Here is a 24264-nt window from a genome sequence, read left to right as displayed (position 1 = left end):
CTCGTTTTTCAACCACTCCACAAATTTCTTGTTAACAAACTATAGTTTTGGCAAGTCGATTAGGACATCTACTTTGTGCATGACACAATTAATTGTTCCAACAATTGTTTACAGACAGATCATTTCACTTATAATTCACTGTATCACAATTCCAGTGGGTCAGAAGTTTACATACACTAAGTTGACTGTGCCTTTAAACAGCTTGGAAAATTCCAGAAAATTATGTCTTGGCATTAGAAGCTTCTGATAGGCTAATTGACATCATTTGAGTCCATTGGAGGTGTACCTGTGGATGTATTTCAAGGCCTAGCTTCAAACTCAGTGCCTCTGAAGAAGAAATCAGAAAAAAAATTGTATACCGCCACAAGTCTGGTTCATCCTTGGGAGCAATTTCCAAATGCCTGAAGGTACCACGTTCATTTGTACAAACAATGGTACGCAAGTATAAACACCATGGGACCACACAGCTGTCATACCGCTCAGGAAGGTGACGTGCTCAGTTCTGTCTCCTAGAGATGAATATACTTTGGTGTGGAAAGTGCAAATCAATCCCAGAACAACAGCAAACGACCTTGTGAAAATGCTGGAGGAAACAGGTACAAAAGTATCTATATCCATAGTAAAACAAGTCCTATATCGACATGACCTGAAAGGCCGCTCAGCAAGAAAGAAACCACTGCTCCAAAACCTCCATAAAAAAGCCAGACTACGGTTTGCAACTACACATGGTGACAAAGATCATACTTTTTGGAGATATGTCCTCTGGTCTGATGAAACAAAAATATAACTGTTTGGCTATAATGACCATCATTATGTTTGGAGGAAAAAGAGGGAGGCTTGCAAGCCGAAGAACACCATCCCAACCGTGAAACACAGGGGTGGCAGCATCATGTTGTGGGGATGCTTTGCTGCAGGAGGAACTGGTGCTCTTCACAAAATAGAGGGCATCATGAGGCAGGAAAATTATGTGGATATATTGAAGAAACATCTCAAGACATCAGTCAGGAAGTTAAATGGACAATTGGACAATGATACAAGTATACTTCCAAAGTTGTGGCGAAATAGCTTAAGGACAACAAAGTCAAGGTATTGGAGTAGCCATCACAAAGCCCTGACCTCAACCCATAGAAAATATGTGGGCAGAACTGAAAAAGCGTGTGCGAGCAAGGAGGCCAACAAACCTGACTCAGTTACACCAGCTCTGTCAGAAGGAATGGGTCAAAATTCACCCAACTTAAGCTTGTGGAAATGTTTGACCCAAGATAAACTATTTAAAGGCAATGCTACCAAATACTAATTGAGTGAATGTAAACTTTTGACCCACTGGGAATGTGATGAAAGAAATAAAAGCTGAAATAAATCATTCTCTCTACTATTATTCTGACATTTCACAATCTTAAAGTGGTGATCCTAACTGACCGAAGACAGGGAATGTTTACTAGGATTAAATGTCAGGAATTGTGAAAAACTGAGTTTAAGTGTATTTGGCTAAAGTGGATGTAAACTTCCGACTTCAACTGTACATACCATCTTGTCTGAAACAAAGAAAGCATTAAAACAAAGAGATAATGAACGCCCCAGGCACTGAAAAGATTAGAAGCTACATTGAGGGGATGTGATAAAAATGTATAATAATGTGGTCGGTGCTTAGCTTTGACATTCTACGTTATCTTAAAGCTACATTCTGGGATTTAAAAAAACAACAAAACAGCAGCCCTGAATTGAACTGAGGAACAGATTCCCAGATCCCATACTGTACCTTTAATGATGTGTTATCTCTCTTCCCGTCCCTGTTATGTTGTGATAGATGGTATCTGACTTTGGTGAGACCAGATAGATGTTGTTACTGGAGACAATATAACTCTGGGAGGTGTCCCTTGATCATTGATCAAACTGTTAGATAACATACTGTACATAGATGCTCGTCAAGATTGTTAACAGCAGCGGAAGCCAGTTGGCAAGCAACAGAGAATGTGAAAGCAAGATGACTTCAGACACTCGTTGTGAACGTCTCTTCCAAGACGGATGACATTCAGGTTGACATTAATTCCACTACTTCTTGCCCACCAGGAATTACACAAACTGTCACAACCTGGTAATAACATCCAAGATGAGCAATGCTGAAGATCATATGAATTGAACCGCTTTGAACTGAATCCATCTACCAGAAATGACAAAAAGTACTTTCTCTAAAACATCAAGTCAAGGTCACCTCCAGGTCTTCAAATTCTGAAAAAATTGAAATATTCCTCCAGGTAATTTCTCAGCTGGAATTGATGCCTGTATCTCCACTCTCTCCCCGATCTCCATCCTCTCCTCCCCTCTCTTCATCCTCTCTCCCCTCTCTCCCCTCTCTCCATCCTCTCCTCCCCTCTCTCTGTCCTCTCTCCCCTCTCTCTATCCTCTCTCCATCCTCTCTCCCCTCTTCCACCCTCTCTCGCTCCTCTCTCCCTCCTCTCTCACCTCTCTAACTCCTCTCTCCCCTCTCTCCCTCCTCTCTACCCTCTCTTCAACTTCTCTCCCCTCTCTCAATCCTCTCTCCCCTCTCCCATCTCTCCCTCCTCTCTTCCCTCTCTTAAACCTCTCTCCCTCCTCTCTACCCTCTCTTCAACCTCTCTCCCCTCTCTCAGCCACCCCCTGGTCCTCCCCTGGTCTGGGAGCAAATGCTTGGATTTGGTCCCCTCCACTACTGACCACAGGGCAGGGGTGTAAAGGTGACAGTTGAGGCCTTTAACTAAGAAATGCCTGGTTTTAATCTGTAAAGATCACGATATCTGGACTTACTCTTCAATATAGTTTAGCTACAATTGAACTCTCCATGTCATTTTCACACTGAAGTGCCACTCAAAAAGTGGAAACCGTTTATCTGTGAGAACACCTAAAATATATATTTTTTAGTTTAATATGAATAGTAATCTGCTAAACATCTCTGTGTTAAACACACACACACATTGCCATGAACGCATGCATGCACACGCACACAGTTGTCCAAAGGGACCAGACATTAAGGTTAATGAGGGTTATCAGCTAAATGTTTAATAACACACTTGCTATAATGTGTGCTCCGAAGGTACGTCGGTTGTTGCTATAAGGTTATGTGTCCTGGACGTGAACACAAACAAATAGAAAATGAAAGACCGTAATTCAAACCCGGTCTCCTGGGTACCATGAGATTATGTTGGTCCTCTGATGTTAGCCCTCTGAGTCTTCAGGTGTTAGGCAAGTTTACTCAGCACACGAGTAGTTCCAAACCAGCTCTGTTAAATGGCTACATCTCCGAAGTGCAAGAGGTAAGGTATATGTTAAGAACATCTAATACTTTCTGATTATACTAATCCATGTGACAAACGTCTGCCAAACACTCCCATATCTCCAAACAAAGAATCAGTGACAAAATGTTGGATTTCCTGTAGCTTAACCTATCAGCTACGAATTTGTTTGCACATAAACGTAGCTTGTGAGTGTGACATCTTTTGGCAGACTTGCGAGGAAGAAGAGGAGAGAGGAAGAGTGACAACACACTCTCTCTCTCTAATCCACTCAAATCAAATCAAATCAAATCAAATCAAATCAAATCAAATTTTATTTGTCACATACACATGGTTAGCAGATGTTAATGCGAGTGTAGCGAAATGCTTGTGCTTCTAGTTCCGACAATGCAGTGATAACCAACAAGTAATCTAACTAACAATTCCAAAACTACTGTCTTATACACAGTGTAAGGGGATAAGGAACATGTACATAAGGATATATGTGATGGTACAGAGCAGCATACAGTAGATGGTATCGAGTACAGTATATACATATGAGATGAGTGTGTAGACAAAGTAAACAAAGTGGCATAGTTAAAGTGGCTAGTGATACATGTGTTACATAAGGATGCAGTCGATGATGTAGAGTACAGTATATACATATGCATATGAGATGAATAATGTAGGGTAAGTAACATTATATAAGGTAGCATTGTTTAAAGTGGCTAGTGATATATTTACATCATTTCCCATCAATTCCCATTATTAAAATGGCTGGAGTTGGGTCAGTGTCAATGACAGTGTGTTGGCAGCAGCCACTCAGTGTTAGTGGTGGCTGTTTAACAGTCTGATGGCCTTGAGATAGAAGCTGTTTTTCAGTCTCTCGGTCCCAGCTTTGATGCACCTGTACTGACCTCGCCTTCTGGATGATAGCGGGGTGAACAGGCAGTGGTTCGGGTGGTTGATGTCCTTGATGATCTTTATGGCCTTCCTGTAACAACGGGTGGTGTAGGTGTCCTGGAGGGCAGGTAGTTTGCCCCCGGTGATGCGTTGTGCAGTCCTCACTACCCTCTGGAGAGCCTTACGGTTGAGGGCGGAGCAGTTGCCGTACCAGGCGGTGATACAGCCCGCCAGGATGCTCTCGATTGTGCATCTGTAGAAGTTTGTGAGTGCTTTTGGTGACAAGCCGAATTTCTTCAGCCTCCTGAGGTTGAATAGGCGCTGCTGCGCCTTCTTCACGACGCTGTCAGTGTGAGTGGACCAATTCAGTTTGTCTGTGATGTGTATGCCGAGGAACTTAAAACTAGCTACCCTCTCCACTACTGTTCCATCGATGTGGATAGGGGTGTTCCCTCTGCTGTTTCCTGAAGTCCACAATCATCTCCTTAGTTTTGTTGACGTTGAGTGTGAGGTTATTTTCCTGACACCACACTCCGAGGGCCCTCACCTCCTCCCTGTAGGCCGTCTCGTCGTTGTTGGTAATCAAGCCTACCACTGTTGTGTCGTCCGCAAACTTGATGATTGAGTTGGAGGCGTGCGTGGCCACGCAGTCGTGGGTGAACAGGGAGTACAGGAGAGGGCTCAGAACGCACCCTTGTGGGGCCCCGTGTTGAGGATCAGCGGGGAGGAGATGTTGTTGCCTACCCTCACCACCTGGGGGCGGCCCGTCAGGAAGTCCAGTACCCAGTTGCACAGGGCGGGGTCGAGACCCAGGGTCTCGAGCTTGATGACGAGCTTGGAGGGTACTATGGTGTTGAATGCCGAGCTGTAGTCGATGAACAGCATTCTCACATAGGTATTCCTCTTGTCCAGGTGGGTTAGGGCAGTGTGCAGTGTGGTTGAGATTGCATCGTCTGTGGACCTATTTGGGCGGTAAGCAAATTGGAGTGGGTCTAGGGTGTCAGGTAGGGTGGAGGTGATATGGTCCTTGACTAGTCTCTCAAAGCACTTCATGATGACGGAAGTGAGTGCTACGGGGCGGTAGTCGTTTAGCTCAGTTACCTTAGCTTTCTTGGGAACAGGAACAATGGTGGCCCTCTTGAAGCATGTGGGAACAGCAGACTGGTATAGGGATTGATTGAATATGTCCGTAAACACACCGGCCAGCTGGTCTGCGCATGCTCTGAGGGCGCGGCTGGGGATGCCGTCTGGGCCTGCAGCCTTGCGAGGGTTAACACGTTTAAATGTCTTACTCACCTCGGCTGCAGTGAAGGAGAGACCGCATGTTTCCGTTGCAGGCCGTGTCAGTGGCACTGTATTGTCCTCAAAGCGGGCAAAAAGTTATTTAGTCTGCCTGGGAGCAAGACATCCTGGTCCGTGACTGGGCTGGATTTCATCTTGTAGTCCGTGATTGACTGTAGACCCTGCCACATGCCTCTTGTGTCTGAGCCATTGAATTGAGATTCCACTTTGTCTCTGTACTGACGCTTAGCTTGTTTAATAGCCTTACGGAGGGAATAGCTGCACTGTTTGTATTCAGTCATGTTGCCAGACACCTTGCCCTGATTAAAAGCAGTGGTTCGCGCTTTCAGTTTCACGCGAATGCTGCCATCAATCCACGGTTTCTGGTTAGGGAATGTTTTTATCGTTGCTATGGGAACGACATCTTCGACGCACGTTCTAATGAACTCGCACACCGAATCAGCGTATTCGTCAATATTCCCATCTGACGCAATACGAAACATGTCCCAGTCCGCGTGATGGAAGCAGTCTTGGAGTGTAGAGTCAGCTTGGTCTGACCAGCGTTGGACAGACCTCAGCGTGGGAGCCTCTTGTTTTAATTTCTGCCTGTAGGCAGGGATCAGCAAAATGGAGTCGTGGTCAGCTTTTCCGAAAGGGGGCGGGGCAGGGCCTTATATGCGTCGCGGAAGTTAGAGTAACAATGATCCAAGGTTTTACCACCCCTGGTTGCGCAATCGATATGCTGATAAAATTTAGGGAGTCTTGTTTTCAGATTGGCTTTGTTAAAATCCCCAGCTACAATGAATGCAGCCTCCGGATAAATGTTTTCCAGTTTGCAAAGAGTTAAATAAAGTTCGTTCAGAGCCATCGATGTGTCTGCTTGGGGGGATATATACGGCTGTGATTATAATCGAAGAGAATTCTCTTGGAAGATAATGCGGTCTACATTTGATTGTGAGGAATTCTAAATCAGGTGAACAGAAGGAGTTGAGTTCCTGTATGTTTCCTTCATCACACCATGTCCCGTTAGTCATGAGGCATACGCCCCCGCCACTCTTCTTACCAGATAGATGTTTGTTTCTGTCGAGGCGCGATGCGTGGAGAAACCCGTTGGCTGCACCGCCCTGGATAGCGTTTTCCCAGTAAGCCATGTCTCCGTAAAGCAGAGAACGTTGCAGTCTCTGATGTCCCTCTGGAATGCCACCCTTGCTCGGATTTCATCAACCTTGTTCCAGCAGGAAAATAAAGTGAGAGAGGGACAGGGATAGAAAGAGGAGGACAAACTGGAACTTGGGAAGACAGGGACGAGAGAGGACTGGACATTGGCAAGAAGAATGCTGGGAAGTGGTGACAGGCAAAGGAAGAAATGTGCCCTAAATGATTGATTTTTCGGAGTCTGACCAGAACACCAGGGACAAGACAAGATAATTTCTGGACCAAGAAGAATGCTGGGAAGTGGTGCGCGATTTTTCGAGTCTGACCAGTCGTTTTCCTTGGGTCGCTGCATGCATGATCCATTCCGTTGTCCTGTTTGTAAGGCAGAACACAGGATCCGCGTCGCGGAAAACATATTCTTGGTCGTACTGATGGTGAGTTGACGCTGATCTTATATTCAGTAGTTCTTCTCGACTGTATGTAATGAAACCTAAGATGACCTGGGGTACTAATGTAAGAAATAACACGTAAAAAAACAAAAAACTGCATAGTTTCCTAGGAACTCGAAGCGAGGCGGCCATCTCAGTCGGCGCTCTGTGTGTGTGTGTGTGTGTGTGTGTGTGTGTGTGTGTGTGTGTGTGTGTGTGTGTGTGTGTGTGTGTGTGTGTGTGTGTGTGTGTGTGTGTGTGCGTGCGTGCGTGTGTGTGTGTGTGTGTGTGTGTGTGCGTGCGTGCGTGCGTGCGTGCGTGCGTGCGTGCGTGCGTGTGTGTGTGTGTGTGTGTGTATGTGTGTGTGTGTGTGTTCTGAAACAAGGCTTTGTGATGGTGCTACTCCTCAGACAGGTGATTCAACACTTTCAACCAATTAAGAAGAGGGAGAAGCATCCTGGTACTTTTCCCTGACAGATTGAGAGTGGAGACTTAAGAGCAGAGGCCAGACTAGAGTAATTGTTCTGTCACTATAGACATTCTAGGGCAGCAATATGACTTCAATCTAATGGATGCTTTCTCTACAACCAATACAGTATTGTACAGATTGTAAAATAGTTGTCTCAATATGCACAAAAAAATAGGTTCCATCAGCCAGTCAGTCAGTACTGTATATCTTTACAATAAAGTAGAAGCTCACCTTGGACCCCCAAAATACAATAAGAGCATCCATAAATAAAGCAATACTCTAGAGAAAGTAATATCATGGGGAAAATTGATCAGAAACTAAAATCTCAATTAGATCAATTCAATTTCAGAGAGACAATTCAGCATTCAACAATGATTGACAGCTAGATGGGACGTTGAAATTAGTTTATTTCTGGAATGCGTGTGTGTGTGCGCAGATGTGTGTGTGTAGGTGTGTGTGTTTGAATGCTTGCACACAGGTGTGTGTGTGTGTATGTGAGGGTGGCAGGTAGCCTAGCAGTTAAGAGCGTTGGGCCAGTAACCAAAAGGTCACTGGTTTCGAATCCCAGAGCCGACTAGGTGAAAAATGTGTTGATGTTCCCTTGAGCAAGGCACTTAACCCTAATTACTCCTGTAAGTCACTCTGGATAAGAGCATCTGCTAAATGAATTAAATGTGTGTGTGTCTGAATGCAGGGGAAAGGTATCGGGGTAAACAGGAGGGGAGGTATTGGTCTGCTGCTATATTTAGAGCTCAAGTCAAAGGGGAGTATATCCCAAGGTCACACAGAGAGAGAGAGAGACTGTTGAACCACAGGCTTCCCCTTTGCACGGGAGGGTGAAGGAAGAGAGAGGGAGAGAGGGGAGACGGAAGTGAAAAATGCTTTTCACACCTACAGAGTATTGTCAGAAAACCTCCACTCAACCTAATAAACCCTGTCCCTCTGTGACTACTGCCAGACCGTATGCATTACCACTGGGGCTTCACGCACTCCCTGTGTCCCAAATGGCACCCTATTCCCTTTGTAGTGCATCCACTGACAAGCAAGATGGCGCCGGAGGGTAGGGCCACCGTCTTATCGTGCTTTCTTTTTTTCTTTTCGCGTTGTTCGTAAGTTGTTCTGTACATAATGTTTCTGCTACCGTCTCTTATGACCAAAAAGAGCTTCTGGACATCAGAACTGGGATTACTCACCTCAAATTGGACGAGGAGTTCTTCAATTAGTTGGACACGAGGGATATACTACAGATACCCGACCAGGCCCAGAGCCCCGTGATTCGCTGATGGCTGATAATGGGCCTCTGTACGCCTATATAGATATTCCATAAAAATTTGCCGTTTCCAGCTACAATAGTCATTTACAACATTAACACTGTCTACACTGTATTTCTGAAAAATTGTATTTTATTTTAATGAACAAAATTGTTTTTGTTTTTTTCTAAAACAAGGACATTTCTAAGTAACCCCAAACTTTTAAACGGTAGTGTAGGTTTCGCGGAAAGAGATCAGGATGCCTTGTGAGGAACAGGAGACGAGTGGCTAATCTGCCCTTGCCATCCATTCTGCTAGCTAACGTTCATTCGCTGGAAAATAAATGGGACAAACTGAAAGCACGTATATCCTACCAACCATCCTACCAAACTGCAATATCTTGTGTTTCACCGAGTCGTGGCTCAACGATGACAATAAGAACATACAGCTGGCGGGTTATACACTCTATCGGCAGGACAAAACAGCAGCCTCTGGTAAGATATGGGGCAGGGGCCTATGCATATTTGTTAACAATAGCTGATGCACAATATCTAAGAAAGTCTCAGGGTTTTGCTCGCCTGAGGTAGAGTATCTCATGATAAGCTGTAGACCACACTATCTATCTAGAGTGTTTTCATCTGTATTTTTCATAGCTGGTTACATACCACCACAGACCGAGGCTGGCACTAAAACCTCACTCAATGAGCTGTATTCCGCCATTAGCAAACAGGAAAATGCTCATCCGGAGGCGAAGCTCCTAGTGGCCGGGGACTTGAATGCGGGGAAACTTAAATCAGTTTTACCTCATTTCTATCAGTATGTTAAATGTGCAACCTGAGGGAAAATAATTCTAGACCACCTTTATTCCACACACAGACACAGAGGTACAAAGCTCTCCCTCGCCCTCCATTTGGAAAATCTGACCATAACTCTTTCCTCCTGATTCCTGCTTACAAGCCAAAATTAAAGCAGGTAGCACCAGTTACTCGGTCTATAAAAAAGTGGTCAGATGAAGCAGATGCTAAGCTACAGGACTGTTTTGCTAGCACAGACTGGAATATGTTCCGGGATTCTTCCGATGGCATTGAGGAGTACACCACATAAGTCACTGGCTTTATCAATAAGTGCATCGAGGACGTCGTCCCCACGGTGACTGTACGTACATATCCCAACCAGAAGCCATGGATTACAGGCAACATTTGCACTGAGCTAAATTACTAAAGTATAGAGCTGCTGTTTTCAAGGAGCGGGACTCTAACTCTGAAGCTTATAAGACATCCCGCTATGCCCTCTGACGAACCATCAAACAGGCAAAACATCAATACAGGACTAAGATCGAATCGTACTACACCGGCTCCGACGCTCATCAGATGTGGCAGGGAAATGCTTGCAAACTATTACAGACTACAAAGGGAAGCACAGCCGAGAGCTGCCCAGTGACACGAGCCTACCAGATGAGCTAAATAACTTATATGCTCGCTTCGAGGCAAGTAAAACTGAAACATGCATGAGAGCATCAGCTGATCCTGACGACTGTGTGATCACACACTCCGCAGCCGATGTGAGTAAGACCTTTAAACAGGTCAACATTCACAAGGCCGCTGGGCCAGACGGATTACCGGGACGTGTACTCTGAGCATGCACTGACCAACTGGCAAGTGTCTTCACTGACATTTTCAACCTCTCCCTGTCTGAGTCTGTAATACCAACATGTTTCAAGCAGACCATCATAGTCCCTGTACCCAGGACACTAAGATAACCTGCCAAATGACTACCGACCCGTAGCACTCACGTCTGTAGCCTTGAAATGCTTTTAAAGGCTGGTCATTTTTCACATCAACACAATTATCCCAGAAACCCTAGACCCACTCCAATTTGCATACCGCACCAACAGATCCACAGATGATGCAATGTCTATTGCACTCCACACTGCCCTTTCCCACCTGGACAAAAAGAACACCCATGTAAGAATGCTATTCATTGACTAAAGCTCAGCATTCAACACAATAGTGCCCTCAACGTTCATCGCTAAGCTAAGGACCCTGGGACTAAACACCTCCCTCTGCAACTGGATCCTGGACTTCCTGACGGAGCGCCACCAGGTGGTAAGGGTATGTAACAACACATCCACAACGCTGATCCTCAACATAGGGACCCCTCAGGGGTGCGTGCTCAGTCCCCTCCTATACTCCCTGTTCACTCATGACTGCACGGCCAGGCACGACTCCAACACCATCATTAAGTTTGCTGATGACACAATAGTGGTAGGCCTGATCATCGACAACGATGAGATAGCCTATAGGGATTGTGGACTACAGGATTGTGGACTGTGGACTACAGATTGTGGTCTACAGGAAAAGGAGGACCAAGCATGCCCCCATTCTCATTGATGGGGCTGCAGTGGAACAGGTTGAGAGTTTCAAGTTCCTTGGTGTCCACATCACCAACAAACTAACATGGTCCAAGCACACCAAGACAGTTGTGAAGAGGGCACAACAAAACCTATTCCCCCTCAGGAGACTGAAAAGATTTGCATGGGTCCTCAGATCCTCAAAAATGTTTTACAGCTGCACCATCGAGAGCATCCTGACGGATTGCATCACTGCCTGCTGTGACAACTGCTCGGCCTCGGATCGCAAGGCACTACAGAGGGTAGTGCGTAGGGCCCAGTACATCACCGGGGAAAAGCTTCCTGCCACCCACTCGTAGCACGCGCTCCAGTAGATATAGCTCACTGGTCACCCCCAAAGCCAATTCCTTCTTTGGTCGTCTTTCCTTCCAGTTCTCTGCTGCCCATGACTGGAACGAATTGCAAAAATCTCTGAAGCTGGAGACTCACATCTCCCTCACTAGCTTTAAGCACCCGCTGTCAGAGCAGCTTACAGATCACTGCACCTGTACATAGCCCATCTGTAAACAGCCCATCTATCTACCTACCTCATCCCCATACTGGTATTTATGTATTTATTTTGCTCCTTTGCACCCCAGTATCTCTACCTGTACATTCATCTTCTGCCAATCTACCATTCCAGTGTTTAATTGCTATATTGTAATTACTTCGCCACCATGGCCTATTTATTTCCTTAACTACTTCATTTGCACTCACTGTATATAGACTTTTTGTTTTCTTTTGTTCTACTGTATTATTGACTGTATGTTTTGTTTATTCCATGTGCAACTCTGTGTTGTTGTATGTGTCAAATTGCACCGCTTTATCTTGACCAGGTCGCAGTTGCAAATGAGAACATCTATACCAGGCAAATAGAGGACATCTATACCAGGCGGTGTCAGAGGAAGGCCCTCAAAATTGTCAAAGCCTCCAGCCACCCTAGTCATAGACTGTTCTCTCTGATACCGCAATGCAAGCGGTACCTGAGCGCCAAGTCTAGGTCCAAGAGGCTTCTAAACAGCTTCTACCCTAAGCCATAAGATTCCTGAACAGCTAATCAAATGGCTACCCAGACTCCTTGCATTGCCCCCCCCCCCCCCCACTCCCACTCTGCTACTACTCTCTGTTATTATCTATGCATAGCCACTTTAATAACTCTACCTGCATGTACATAAGTACCTCAATTACCTCGACACCAGTGCCCCCGGACATTGACACATTGACTCTGTACTGGTACCCACTGTTTATAGCCCCGCTATTGTTATTTACTGCTGCTCTTTAATTATTTGTTATTCTTATCTCTTACTTTTTGGGGGATTTTCTTAAAACTGAATTTTTGGTTAAAGGGCTTATAAGTAAGCATTTCACTGTAAGGTCTACATCTACTCAGGGCCCATTGGGCACTAGATAGGGAAGAGGGTGCTATTTTTGATGCATCCACTGTAACCCTTTTCTCCCACAGCCTTTCTCTCCTGATCATCTGAGCAGCTTAAGCCAATATCCAGAACATGTGATTACCAAGGCAGAAAACACGATTTAGCCGCAGACTTATCTGTCCTTAAATGGATGGAGAAGCCCCGCCAGCACTATCCTATGCTGCATGTCAATCCACATACCGAATGTGATACTGCAAAGTCATTCTGTCTGAGATGTCTGGTGTTAGGCTACATCAAGCTTGTAATTCATTAGGACACACCGTAACAAAAGGTTTTGCAACAGAAAACAAAACCAAGCTTCCTATTGGACAAATTCAGGTTGTCCCTCCATTTTTCACCCCTTTTTCGCCTGGTTGTTGAGTAGCAAATACAACCCAGGTTAATGATTGACTACTATATCACTGAATTGAATTATCATTCCAATGCTCTGATCTATAAATAATATTCACCTCTTGGTTGTGAGAAGGTTGTTTATAATGACACTACCATGTGACAATGTTGTGACAACACAAATAAAGGAAGGTTGGGGCATCAATCTCATTTTAATAGTCACTAGTAAGAACCTGCTTGTTTTTGTGAGGATTTTTTTTTTTGACACTGTAAACACACACACATGCACACACACATGCCCACACACACATACGCACACACACACACACACACACACACACACACACACACACACACACACACACACACACACACACACACACACACACACACACACACACACACACACACACACACACACACACACACACACACACACACACACACACACACACACAACAGCGGCTGGCTGTGATTTAGACAACGTCCTAAAATAAGCAACAACAGATGAGATCATTAAAAGAGCTGTCTAGGTCAACGCCTGCTGTGTTTTCATTTGAGATTTCACCCAGCCCAGATTCCACAATTTAAATGGGATTGCAGTTCGACTTTCACCGTTTGTTTGCATGGCCGGTTGGCTTGTTGTAACGTGTGTGTGTGTGTGTCTCCATGGGTGTGTGTGTTTGCCCACGCACATGCGTGAGTGTGTGTATTGTGGCAGCGGAGGCCAGGTACACACACACACACACTTTGAAAATAATAATAATAATAATGTTGTGGAAACCGCTTAGAGGATAATCCCATGGCGACGAGGCAGGCTGGAGTACACCACTCAATCGTCACAAAACCGCACACACACACACTCAGGCTGGAGGACACCACGTCATCACAGAACACACATACATTAACACATACACACGATTAATTCCACCCTCCAAAAAGGTTTGTTGTGTTTTTAGGCAGCGGGAAGAGACTGACGTACATGAACATAATGAGGCTCTAACACTGCTCCCAATCCTCTGGTATCTCTAAAGCCAGCCGTTACTATCTAGACTTTTCCAACCCATCCTTTGTAGTGTTGTAACAAATGTGTTTCAGAAAGCCTTCCATTACAGATATATTTTCAGAGGTAATATCGTGAGTGGCATTTAAAGAGCACCGTAAAAACAGCAGGTTAACATTTTCGTCATTAATATTGTTCTAGAGGCAGTTCTGCACAGTGGTCATTAACTGGCACAGCCATGAAGTCACAAAATCTGATTTTAAGCCTAACCATAACCGTAACCACACTGCTAACCCTAATGCATAACCCTAACCTTAAAATTACGACCAAAAAGCACATTTTTGTTTTCATAACTTTTCACAATATAGCCAATATTGACTTTGCAGCTGGCCTATTTAAGGGGAAATATCATGACAATACTCATGACAAGACTCATGACAATAAACATCATCATGTGTAAAAACACAAGAGATCTTAGTTATAATTCATTCCCAGGCCCGTATAACCTGGCACAGAGTGTGTCCTGACCAGATCACACAGTCAGGAGGAACTAGTCATAGACCACCTCAGGATTGAGTTTCAGAGTAATCATCGTATATATATATTTATTTTTATTTATTTTTATTTCACCTTTATATAACCAGGTAGGCAAGTTGAGAACAAGTTCTCATTTACAATTGTGACCTGGCCAAGATAAAGCAAATGTAACGGCATTCGTCTGTTGAATGAAGAGAGTCGGACCGAAGCACAGCGTGTAGGTTACTCATGACTTTAATGAAAGATATGACGGTACATGAAATAACTGAAATAAGAAAACAACAAACGAAACGTGAAACTAATTACAGCCTATCTGGTGAATACTACACAAAGACAGGAACAAACACCCACGAAATACAAAGCGAAACTGAGGCTGCCTAAATACGGTTCCCAATCGGAGACAACGATAAGCACCTGACTCTAATTGAGAATCGCCTCAGGCAGCCAAACCTATACCACACCCCTAATCAGCCGCAATCCCAAATAATACAAACCCCAATACGAATACAACATATAAACCCATGTCACACCCTGGCCTACCCAAACATATAACAAAAACACAAAATACAATGACCAAGGCGTGACAGCAAAGCAGTTCGACAGATACAACGACACAGAGTTACACATGGAGTAAAACAAACATACAGTCAATAATACAGTATAAACCCCTCCCCCCCTAAGGTGCGGACTCCCGGACGCACCTCAAGAGCATAGGGAGGGTCCGGGTGGGAGTCTGTCCATGGTGGCGGTTCTGGCTCGGGACGTGGACCCCACTCCATAAATGTCCTATTTCCTCCCGTTCGCGTCCTGGGATAATCCACCTTCTCCGCCGACCATGGCCTAATAGTCCTCACCCAGATCCCCACATAACTGAGGAGCAGCCAGTGACAGAGGGGCAGCTCGGGACAGAGGGGCAGCTCGGGACAGAGGGGCAGCTCAGGACAGAGGGGCATCTCAGGACAGAGGGGCATCTCAGGACAGAGGGGCATCTCGGGACAGAGGGGCATCTCGGGACAGAGGGGCAGCTCGGGACAGAGGGGCAGCTCGGGACAGAGGGGCAGCCCGGGACAGAGGGGCAGCCTGGGACAGGGGGGCAGCCCGGGACTGAGGGGCAGCCCGGGACAGAGGGGCAGCTCGGGACAGAGGGGCAGCTCGGGACCGAAGCAGCCCTGAGGGGAAGCCCGGTACTGAGGGGAAGCCTGGTACTGAGGGGAAGCCCGGTACTGAGGGGAAGCCCGGTACTGAGAGGAAGCCCAGTACTGAGAGGAAGCCCAGTACTGAGAGGAAGCTCAGGCAGGTAGTAGGCTCCGGTAAATCCTGGCTGGCTGGTGGAACTGGATGATTCAGGTTGTCTGGCCGATCTAGAAGATCATGGCTGACTGACACTTCTGGCGGATCTTGGCAGACTGGCACTTCTGGCGGATCCTGGCAGACTGGCGACGCTGGGCAGACTGGCGGCGCTGGGCAGACTGGCGGCGCTGGGCAGACTGGCGGCGCTGGGCAGACTGGCGGCGCTGGGCAGACTGGCGGCACTGGGCAGACTGGCGGCGCTGGCGGCGCTGGGCAGACTGGCGGCGCTGGGCAGACTGGGAGCACTGGGCAGACTGGGAGCGCTGGCGGCGCTGGGCAGACTGGCGGCACTGGCGGCGCTGGGCAGACTGGCGGCGCTGGGCAGACTGGGAGCACTGGGCAGACTGGGAGCGCTGGCGGCGCTGGGCAGACTGGCGGCACTGGCGGCGCTGGACAGACAGGAGACTCCGGCAGCGCAGGAGAGGAGAAAGGCTCTGGCTGCGCTAAACAGGCGGGAGACTCCGGCAGCGCAGGAGAGGAGAAAAGCGCTGGCTGCGCTGAACAGGCGAGGCGCACTGGAGGCCTGGTGCGTGGTGCTGGAACTGGTGGTACTGGATCGAGGACACGCACAGGAAGCCTGGTGCGGGGAGCTGCTACCGGAGGACTGGTGTGTGGAGGTGGCACAGGATGGGCTAGACCGTGAAGGCGTACTGGAGATCTTGAGAGCAGTGTAGGCACAGGACGTGCAAGGCTAGGGATGTGCACAGGAGGCCTGGTGCGTGAGGCTGGCACCAACTTCACCAGCCGACTAACACGCACCTCAGGTTGAGTATAGAGCGCTAACTCAGGTGCTATCAAATCCCCGACACGATCCGTGAGACGAATATTATATCTATAGCACCAAGCTAGCAACTCCCTCATTACTCTCCACTCCAATTTCCCCATTAACTCCTTCACAGTCTCTGCTTCACTCACCTCTAACACTGGCTCTGGTTCTGGTCTCCTCCTTGGCTCCTCACGATGAACAAGGAGAGTTGGCTCAGGTCTATCTCCTGACTCAGCCATACTCTCCCTAAGCCCCCCCCCAATAAATTTTTTGGGGTGACTTTCGCTTTTCGCTCTGCGCCGCCGTGCTTTCCTTTTCGACTCCATTCGTCTATAGCCCTCTTCGCATTGCTGTAGGGAATCCCAGGCGGGCTCCTGCACTCTCTCCGGGTCGGCCGCCCACCTGTCGATTTCTTCCCACGTCGTATAATCCATGCCTCTACCGTCCATAACGTCCTCCTTTAGATCCTGCCAGTTTACACACTGCTCGGTCTGTGAGTGGTGGGTGTTTCTGTAACGGCATTCGTCTGTTGAATGAAGAGAGTCGGACCGAAGCGCAGCGTGTAGGTTACTCATGACTTTAATGAAAGATATGACGGTACATGAAATAACTGAAATACGAAAACAACAAACGAAACGTGAAACTAATTACAGCCTATCTGGTGAATACTACACAAAGACAGGAACAAACACCCACGAAATACAAAGCGAAACTGAGGCTGCCTAAATACGGTTCCCAATCGGAGACAACGATAAGCACCTGACTCTAATTGAGAATCGCCTCAGGCAGCCAAACCTATACCACACCCCTAATCAGCCGCAATCCCAAATAATACAAACCCCAATACGAATACAACATATAAACCCATGTCACACCCTGGCCTACCCAAACATATAACAAAAACACAAAATACAATGACCAAGGCGTGACAGCAAAGCAGTTCGACAGATACAACGACACAGAGTTACACATGGAGTAAAACAAACATACAGTCAATAATACAGTATAAATAAGTCTATATACAATGTGAGCAAATGAGGTGAGAAGGGAGGTAAAGGCAAAAAAGGCCATGGTGGCAATATATATTCTAATCTAATCTAATCTAATCTAATCTAGACAATATGGTTATATGTTCTTGCTCCACATTACAAAGTAAGTGGAGGATGTGTACAACAGTGGAGGCTGCTGATGGAAGGACAACTCATAATAATGGCTGGAACGGAGAGAATTAAATGGAAACCATGTGTTTGATGTATTTGATACCATTACACTGATACCGCTCCCACAATTACCATGAGCCTGTCCTCCACAATTAAGGTGCCACCAACCTCCTGGGGTGTACGATACTGCTACTATTACTACTACTGCTACTACTACTACTACTACTACTTATTATACTACTACTACTACTACTACTACTACTACTTATTATACTACTACTACTACTACTACTACTACTACTTATTCTACTACTACTACTACATTTCATTTCCTGAATGTGGAGTGAATATAGAGCCTAGGCTACTGTTCATTATGAAGAGAAGAGATGACATGCAGAAAATGACTGTCCCTCAGGAGCAACACAAAACTATTGATTGTATGACTATGGTAAAGTCTCCATGATGTACAGAGAACAAGAGGTGAAAAAACGATGATCAGAAACAAACATTATTATATAGGAGTCACTGTGGCCCTGAGGTCAGTGGGTATACTGTGGCCCTCAGGTCAGTGGGTATACTGTGGCCCTCAGGTCAGTGGGTATACTGTGGCCCTCAGGTCAGTGGGTATACTGTGGTCCTCAGGTCAGTGGGTACACTGTGGCCCTCAGGTCAGTGGGTATACTGTGGTCCTCAGGTCAGTGGGTATACTGTGGTCCTCAGGTCAGTGGGTATACTGTGGTCCTCAGGTCAGTGGGTATACTGTGGCCCTCAGGTCAGTGGGTATACTGTGGCCCTCAGGTCAGTGGGTATACTGTGGCCCTCAGGTCAGTGGGGATACTGTGGCCCTCAGGTTAGTTGGTATACTGTGGCCCTCAGGTCAGTGGGTATACTGTGGCCCTGAGGTCAGTGGGTATACTGTGGCCCTCAGGTCAGTGGGTATACTGTGGCCCTCAGGTCAGTGGGTATACTGTGGTCCTCAGGTCAGCGGGTATACTGTGGCCCTCAGGTCAGTGGGTATACTGTGGTCCTCAGGTCAGTGGGTATACTGTGGCCCTGAGGTCAGTGGGTATACTGTGGCCCTCAGGTCAGTGGGTATACTGTGGCCCTCAGGTCAGTGGGTATACTGTGGTCCTCAGGTCAGCGGGTATACTGTGGCCCTCAGGTCAGTGGGTATACTGTGGTCCTCAGGTTAGTGGGTATACTGTGGTCCTCAGGTCAGTGGGTATACTGTGGTCCTCAGGTCAGTGGGTATACTGTGGCCCTGAGGTCAATGGGTATACTGTGGCCCTCAGGTCAGTGGGTACACTGTGGCCCTCAGGTCAGTGGGTATACTGTGGTCCTCAGGTTAGTCGGTATACTGTGGCCCTCAGGTCAGTGGGTATACTGTGGCCCTCAGGTCAGTGGGTATACTGTGGCCCTCAGGTTAGTCGGTATACTGTGGCCCTCAGGTCAGTGGGTATACTGTGGCCCTCAGGTCAGTGGGTATACTGTGGCCCTCAGGTCAGTGGGTATACTGTGGCCCTCAGGTCAGTGGGTATACTGTGGTCCTCAGGTCAGTGGGTACACTGTGGCCCTCAGGTCAGTGGGTATACTGTGGTCCTCAGGTCAGTGGGTATACTGTGGTCCTCCGGTTAGTGGGTATACTGTGGTCCTCAGGTTAGTCAGTATACTGTGGCCCTCAGGTCAGTGGGTATACTGTGGTGCTCAGGTTAGTGGGTATACTGTGGTCCTCAGGTTAGTCGGTATACTGTGGCCCTCAGGTCAGTGGGTATACTGTGGTCCTCAGGTTAGTGGGTATACTGTGGTCATTAGGCTAGTCGGTATACTGTGGCCCTCAGGTCAGTGGGTATACTGTGGACCTCAGGTTAGTGGGGTATACTGTGGTCCTCAGGTCAGTGAGTACACTGTGGCCCCCAGGTCAGTGGGTATACTATGACCCTCGGGTCAGTGGTTATACTGTGGCCCTCAGACAATGACCTGGGGACAGACAGTGACAAATTACCGGACTCTCGCTGTCACTAAAACTGGTGGTGGTAATATTCTGTACACAGCTACCGCATCTGTCCACACAAAGACACAGACACACACACACACAGACACACACGCGCACAGAAACACACAGACACACACACAGTGCATACTGTACTACTGAGTGCCCAACTGCAGTCAGCTAATACTGTCCAAACACATAATCCAATTCAAAGTTGTGCTTTAAACCTAATCCTTCAAAATCCATGGAGGATTCTAAATGAGTAGAAAACATTCTACACTACTATTAGCTAGCCTGCCTAAAATGCCTATTGGAGAAGTAATATGAATCTAATCTAGACAATATGGTTATATGTTCTTGCTCCACAATACAAAGTAAGACAAATGACAGTTCAAAACCAGTGGAGGATGTGTAGAACAGTGGAGGCTGCTGATGGAAGGACAACTCATAATAATGGCTGGAACGGAGAGGATTAAATGGAAACCATGTGTTTGATGTATTTGATACCATTACACTGATACCGCTCCCACAATTACCATGAGCCTGTCCTCCACAATTAAGGTGCCACCAACCTCCTGGGGTGTACGATACTGCTACTACTACTGATACTGCTAGTACTACTACTACTGCTACTGCTACTACTACTACTACTACTACTACTACTACTACTTATTCTACTACTACTACTACTGCTACTACTACTCCTACTACTACTACTTATTCTACTACTACTACTACTAATACTACTAGTAGTAGTAGTACTGCTGCTGCTGCTACTACTACTGCTGCTGCTTCCGCTACAACTACTACTACTGCTACTACTACTACTAGTACTACTGCTACTGCTACTACTACTGCTGCTGCTTCCGCTACAACTACTACTACTACTACTACTACAACTACTAATACCTAGGTGTCTGGTTAGACTGTAAACTCTCCTTCCAGACCCACATCAAACATCTCCAATCCAAAGTTAAATCTAGAATTGGCTTCCTATTTCGCAACAAAGCATCCTTCTCTCACGCTGCCAAACATACCCTTGTAAAACTGACCATCCTGCCAATCCTCGACTTTGGCGATGTCATTTACAAAATAGCCTCCAATACACTACTCAACAAATTGGATGCAGTCTATCACAGTGCAATCCGTTTTGTCACCAAAGCCCCATATACTACCCACCATTGCGACCTGTACGCTCTCGTTGGCTGGCCCTCGCTTCATAATCGTCGCCAAACCCACTGGCTCCATGTCATCTACAAGACCCTGCTAGGTAAAGTCCCCCCCCTTATCTCAGCTTGCTGGTCACCATAGCTTCACCCACCTGTAGTACGCGCTCCAACGGGTATATCTCTCTGGCCACCCCCAAAACCAATTCTTTCTTTGGCCGCCTCTCCTTCCAGTTCTCTGCTGCCAATGACTGGAACGAACTACAAAAATCTCTGAAACTGGAAACACTTATCTCCCTCACTAGCTTTAAGCACCAACTGTCAGAGCAGCTCACAGATTACTGCACCTGTACATAGCCCACCTATAATTTAGCCCAAACAACTACCTCTTTCTCTACTGTATTTATTTTATTTATTTATTTATTTTGCTCCTTTGCAGCCCATTATTTTTATTTCTACTTTGCACATTCTTCCACTGAAAATCTACCATTCCAGTGTTTTACTTGCTATATTGTATTTACTTTGCCACCATGGCCTTTTTTTTGCCTTTTACCTCCCTTATCTCACCTCATTTGCTCACATCGTATATAGACTTGTTTATACTGTATTATTGACTGTATGTTTGTTTTACTCCATGTGTAACTCTGTGTCATTGTATGTGTCGAACTGCTTTGCTTTATCTTGGCCAGGTCGCAATTATAAATGAGAACTTGCCTACCTGGTTAAATAAAGGTGAAATATATATATATATTTTTTAATATTGCAAAGTAAGGTAAAATTTGTAGGAAACTACTACTAGCTATTAGCCTATTAGCCTATTCTGGGGACAGTGGTTAGTTGTACTAAAATGTAGATAATATGTATGCTACAGTTCTATATGTTTTGCTCTATATTGCAAAGTAAGGCAAATATTTCACCTTGCGGAAAATGTCCTGTGGCTTCTCTCTCTCCCCTTTCTCTCTCTCTCTCTCGCTACCCCTCTCTGTCCTCTTCATCACTACCTTCCTCTCTCCCCTTTCTCTCTCTCTCTCTCGCTACCCCTCTCTGTCCTCTTCATCACTACCTTCCTCTCTCCCCTTTCTATCTCTCTCTCTCTACCCCTCTCTGTCCTCTTCATCACTACCTTCCTCTCTCCGCCAAGCAGAGCCACTCAGCACTTTTACCTCAGCTTGAGAAATCACCATCATCAGCCACCGTGGGGTATCCAAACACCAGCCAAGGGGGTACTTTGATATTCTCTCCCTGACACCCTAAGACCTGCGGCTCTCCCAACGAGATGGGTGGAAACCCCCCGCAGATTTGGAAGAACGAGGAAGTATGTTAGTGGAACGGTTGAAGTGGAGGAGGCAAAGGAGGTGGGAGGGGAAGTTAGGGGAATGACTTTTTACGAGAACGTCTTACTACACTATACCCTGCACCTCAGTGTGCACTTTAAGTGCAGTTGATTTGGAGCCTCCTGGGATTCCATTAGAAACATCTAAGCTTCATTCAACCTCATTCTTATCAAGCCTCTATTCCCAGCACCCTTCAGTTCCCATCCAATACCTCCAGAGATATGGTGATACACATCTAATGGATTCTGATCACGGTTCTTGTCAGTTTTTCTCATTTAATTACATCAGTTCCCTACATCTCTCAATCTCTTTCTTGTTCTCCGTCTCTATTTCTCTGAGCAAACTTGTTTTTTGTTGTATTACTTGTATGTGCCACATAGCCAATGAAAAATGTAGATGTCTTTGGTATTGACTGTCTACAGAGGTATATGTGATGTGAAATGTTCACTGAGTATAATAAACATTAGGAACACCTTCGTAACATTGTGTCTGCAAAGAGGGTCCCCTTTGCAAACAGAACAGTCTCAATTTGTCAGGCCATGGACTCTACAAGGTATTGAAAGCGTTCCATTAGGATGCAGCGTTGCAGTTCTTGACACAAACCGGTGTGTCTGGCATCCTTTACCGTACCCTGTTCAAATGCATTTAAATATGTTGTGTTTCCCATTTATCCTCTGAATGACACACATACAGTACACAATTCATGTCTCAGTTGTCTCAAGGTTTAAAAAACCTTATTTAACCTGTCTCCTCTCCTTCATCTACACTGATGAATCCACTGGTAAAGTGGATGTGACAAGTGACATCAATAAGGGATCATAGCATTCAACTGGATTCACCTGGTCAGTCTACTGTATGTAACGGAAAGAGCAGGTGTTCTTAATGTTTTGTACAGTCAACATATAAGGGTCTGTATGTGTCAGGGTTGAATCCATTTCAATTGAAACCAGTCAATTCAGGAAGTGATTTCAATTTAAAATTCAGAAATGTAAAACCTTGTGAAATATATATCTTTCTAGTTTTTCATTTATTGAAAAGTAATTGAAAATAAATGCCCTTTATTCAATTATTTAATTGGAATTTCAGTTTACTTCCTGAATTTCAGATTACAGTACTTCCCTGGTAAGTGTTTGGGGGGGGGTATGTCTGTCTGTCTGTCTGTCTGTCTGTCTGTCTGTCTGTCTGTCTGTCTGTCTGTCTGTCTGTCTGTCTGTCTGTCTGTCTGTCTGTCTGTCTGTCTGTCTGTCTGTCTGTCTGTCTGTCTGTCTGTCTGTCTGTCTGTCTGTCTGTCTGTGTGTGTGTGTGTACTGTTTGTATATGAATGAGTACTTCTTTGAAACCCCTGTATTCTTATACTCGCCTTATCTTATACCAGTCTTATACCACCTACCGTTCATGCCGTTGTAGATGCTCCTGTGATGCGGTGACAGCTCTTCAGCGGTGGCCGGTCTCTTCTGTGCCTCTCTCCCAGGGCTGCCGAACTTCATGTGGTCTGGACTCCCACTATACTGGTGCCTGTGAGTCTCTGGACTGCCCCCGGCTGACATCACACAGCCCTTCTCATGGTGCTGGTGCTCTGGCGTCCCCAACCCTAGATGTGCCTGTCTGGGCTCGGGGCTTCCACAGCAGCTACCGCCCCCGATGCTCCCCCTGTGGTGCCTCTGGTAGAGCTCCCCGGCGCTGCCGCCCTGACCCGACCCCAGGAGGTGCTGCTGTTTCTGGGAGAGAAGCAGGTCGGAGCTGTGGAGGTGGTGGTGCTTGGTGGATGGGTGCTGGGACTCGGGGCTCCAGCGTCCCACATTGCGGCCGTACTTCTCGGGGCTAAGCCCCCGCATGGAACGGGCGCTATGGGTGTGGTCGGGCACCGAGATGGAGCCGCAGCGGGGCCGGCAGAGCTGGGGCATGGCGTAGGGATACTCCAGGCTGGTACTACGGTGCCTGCCCTGGGGGTGAGGAGGTTCAGGGCTGGAGGGGATATCACGTTCTCCACTCACACTGCCAGCCCGGGGCTTTTGGAGATGCTCCGGGCTCCCAGTTCCACCGCCCCCCGAGGCTACCGGCGTGTGTAA

General features: G+C 46.6%; 1 protein-coding gene across 1 annotated transcript in view; it reads right to left on the bottom strand.

Moving 5' to 3' along the window:
- LOC124003746 (coiled-coil domain-containing protein 85A-like) overlaps nt 1-24264 on the bottom strand; it is a 44845-nt gene that overhangs the window by 18396 nt on the left and 2185 nt on the right. The window contains 1 exon segment of the mRNA XM_046312293.1: nt 23586-24264. Coding sequence (XP_046168249.1) covers nt 23586-24264 — 679 coding nt within the window.

Source organism: Oncorhynchus gorbuscha, linkage group LG18, assembly GCF_021184085.1.
Source record: "Oncorhynchus gorbuscha isolate QuinsamMale2020 ecotype Even-year linkage group LG18, OgorEven_v1.0, whole genome shotgun sequence".
In the NCBI taxonomy this organism is placed as follows: Eukaryota; Metazoa; Chordata; class Actinopteri; order Salmoniformes; family Salmonidae; genus Oncorhynchus; species Oncorhynchus gorbuscha.
Note: the sequence above shows the minus strand (reverse complement) of the source record. Positions and strands in the feature narration are given on the sequence as shown.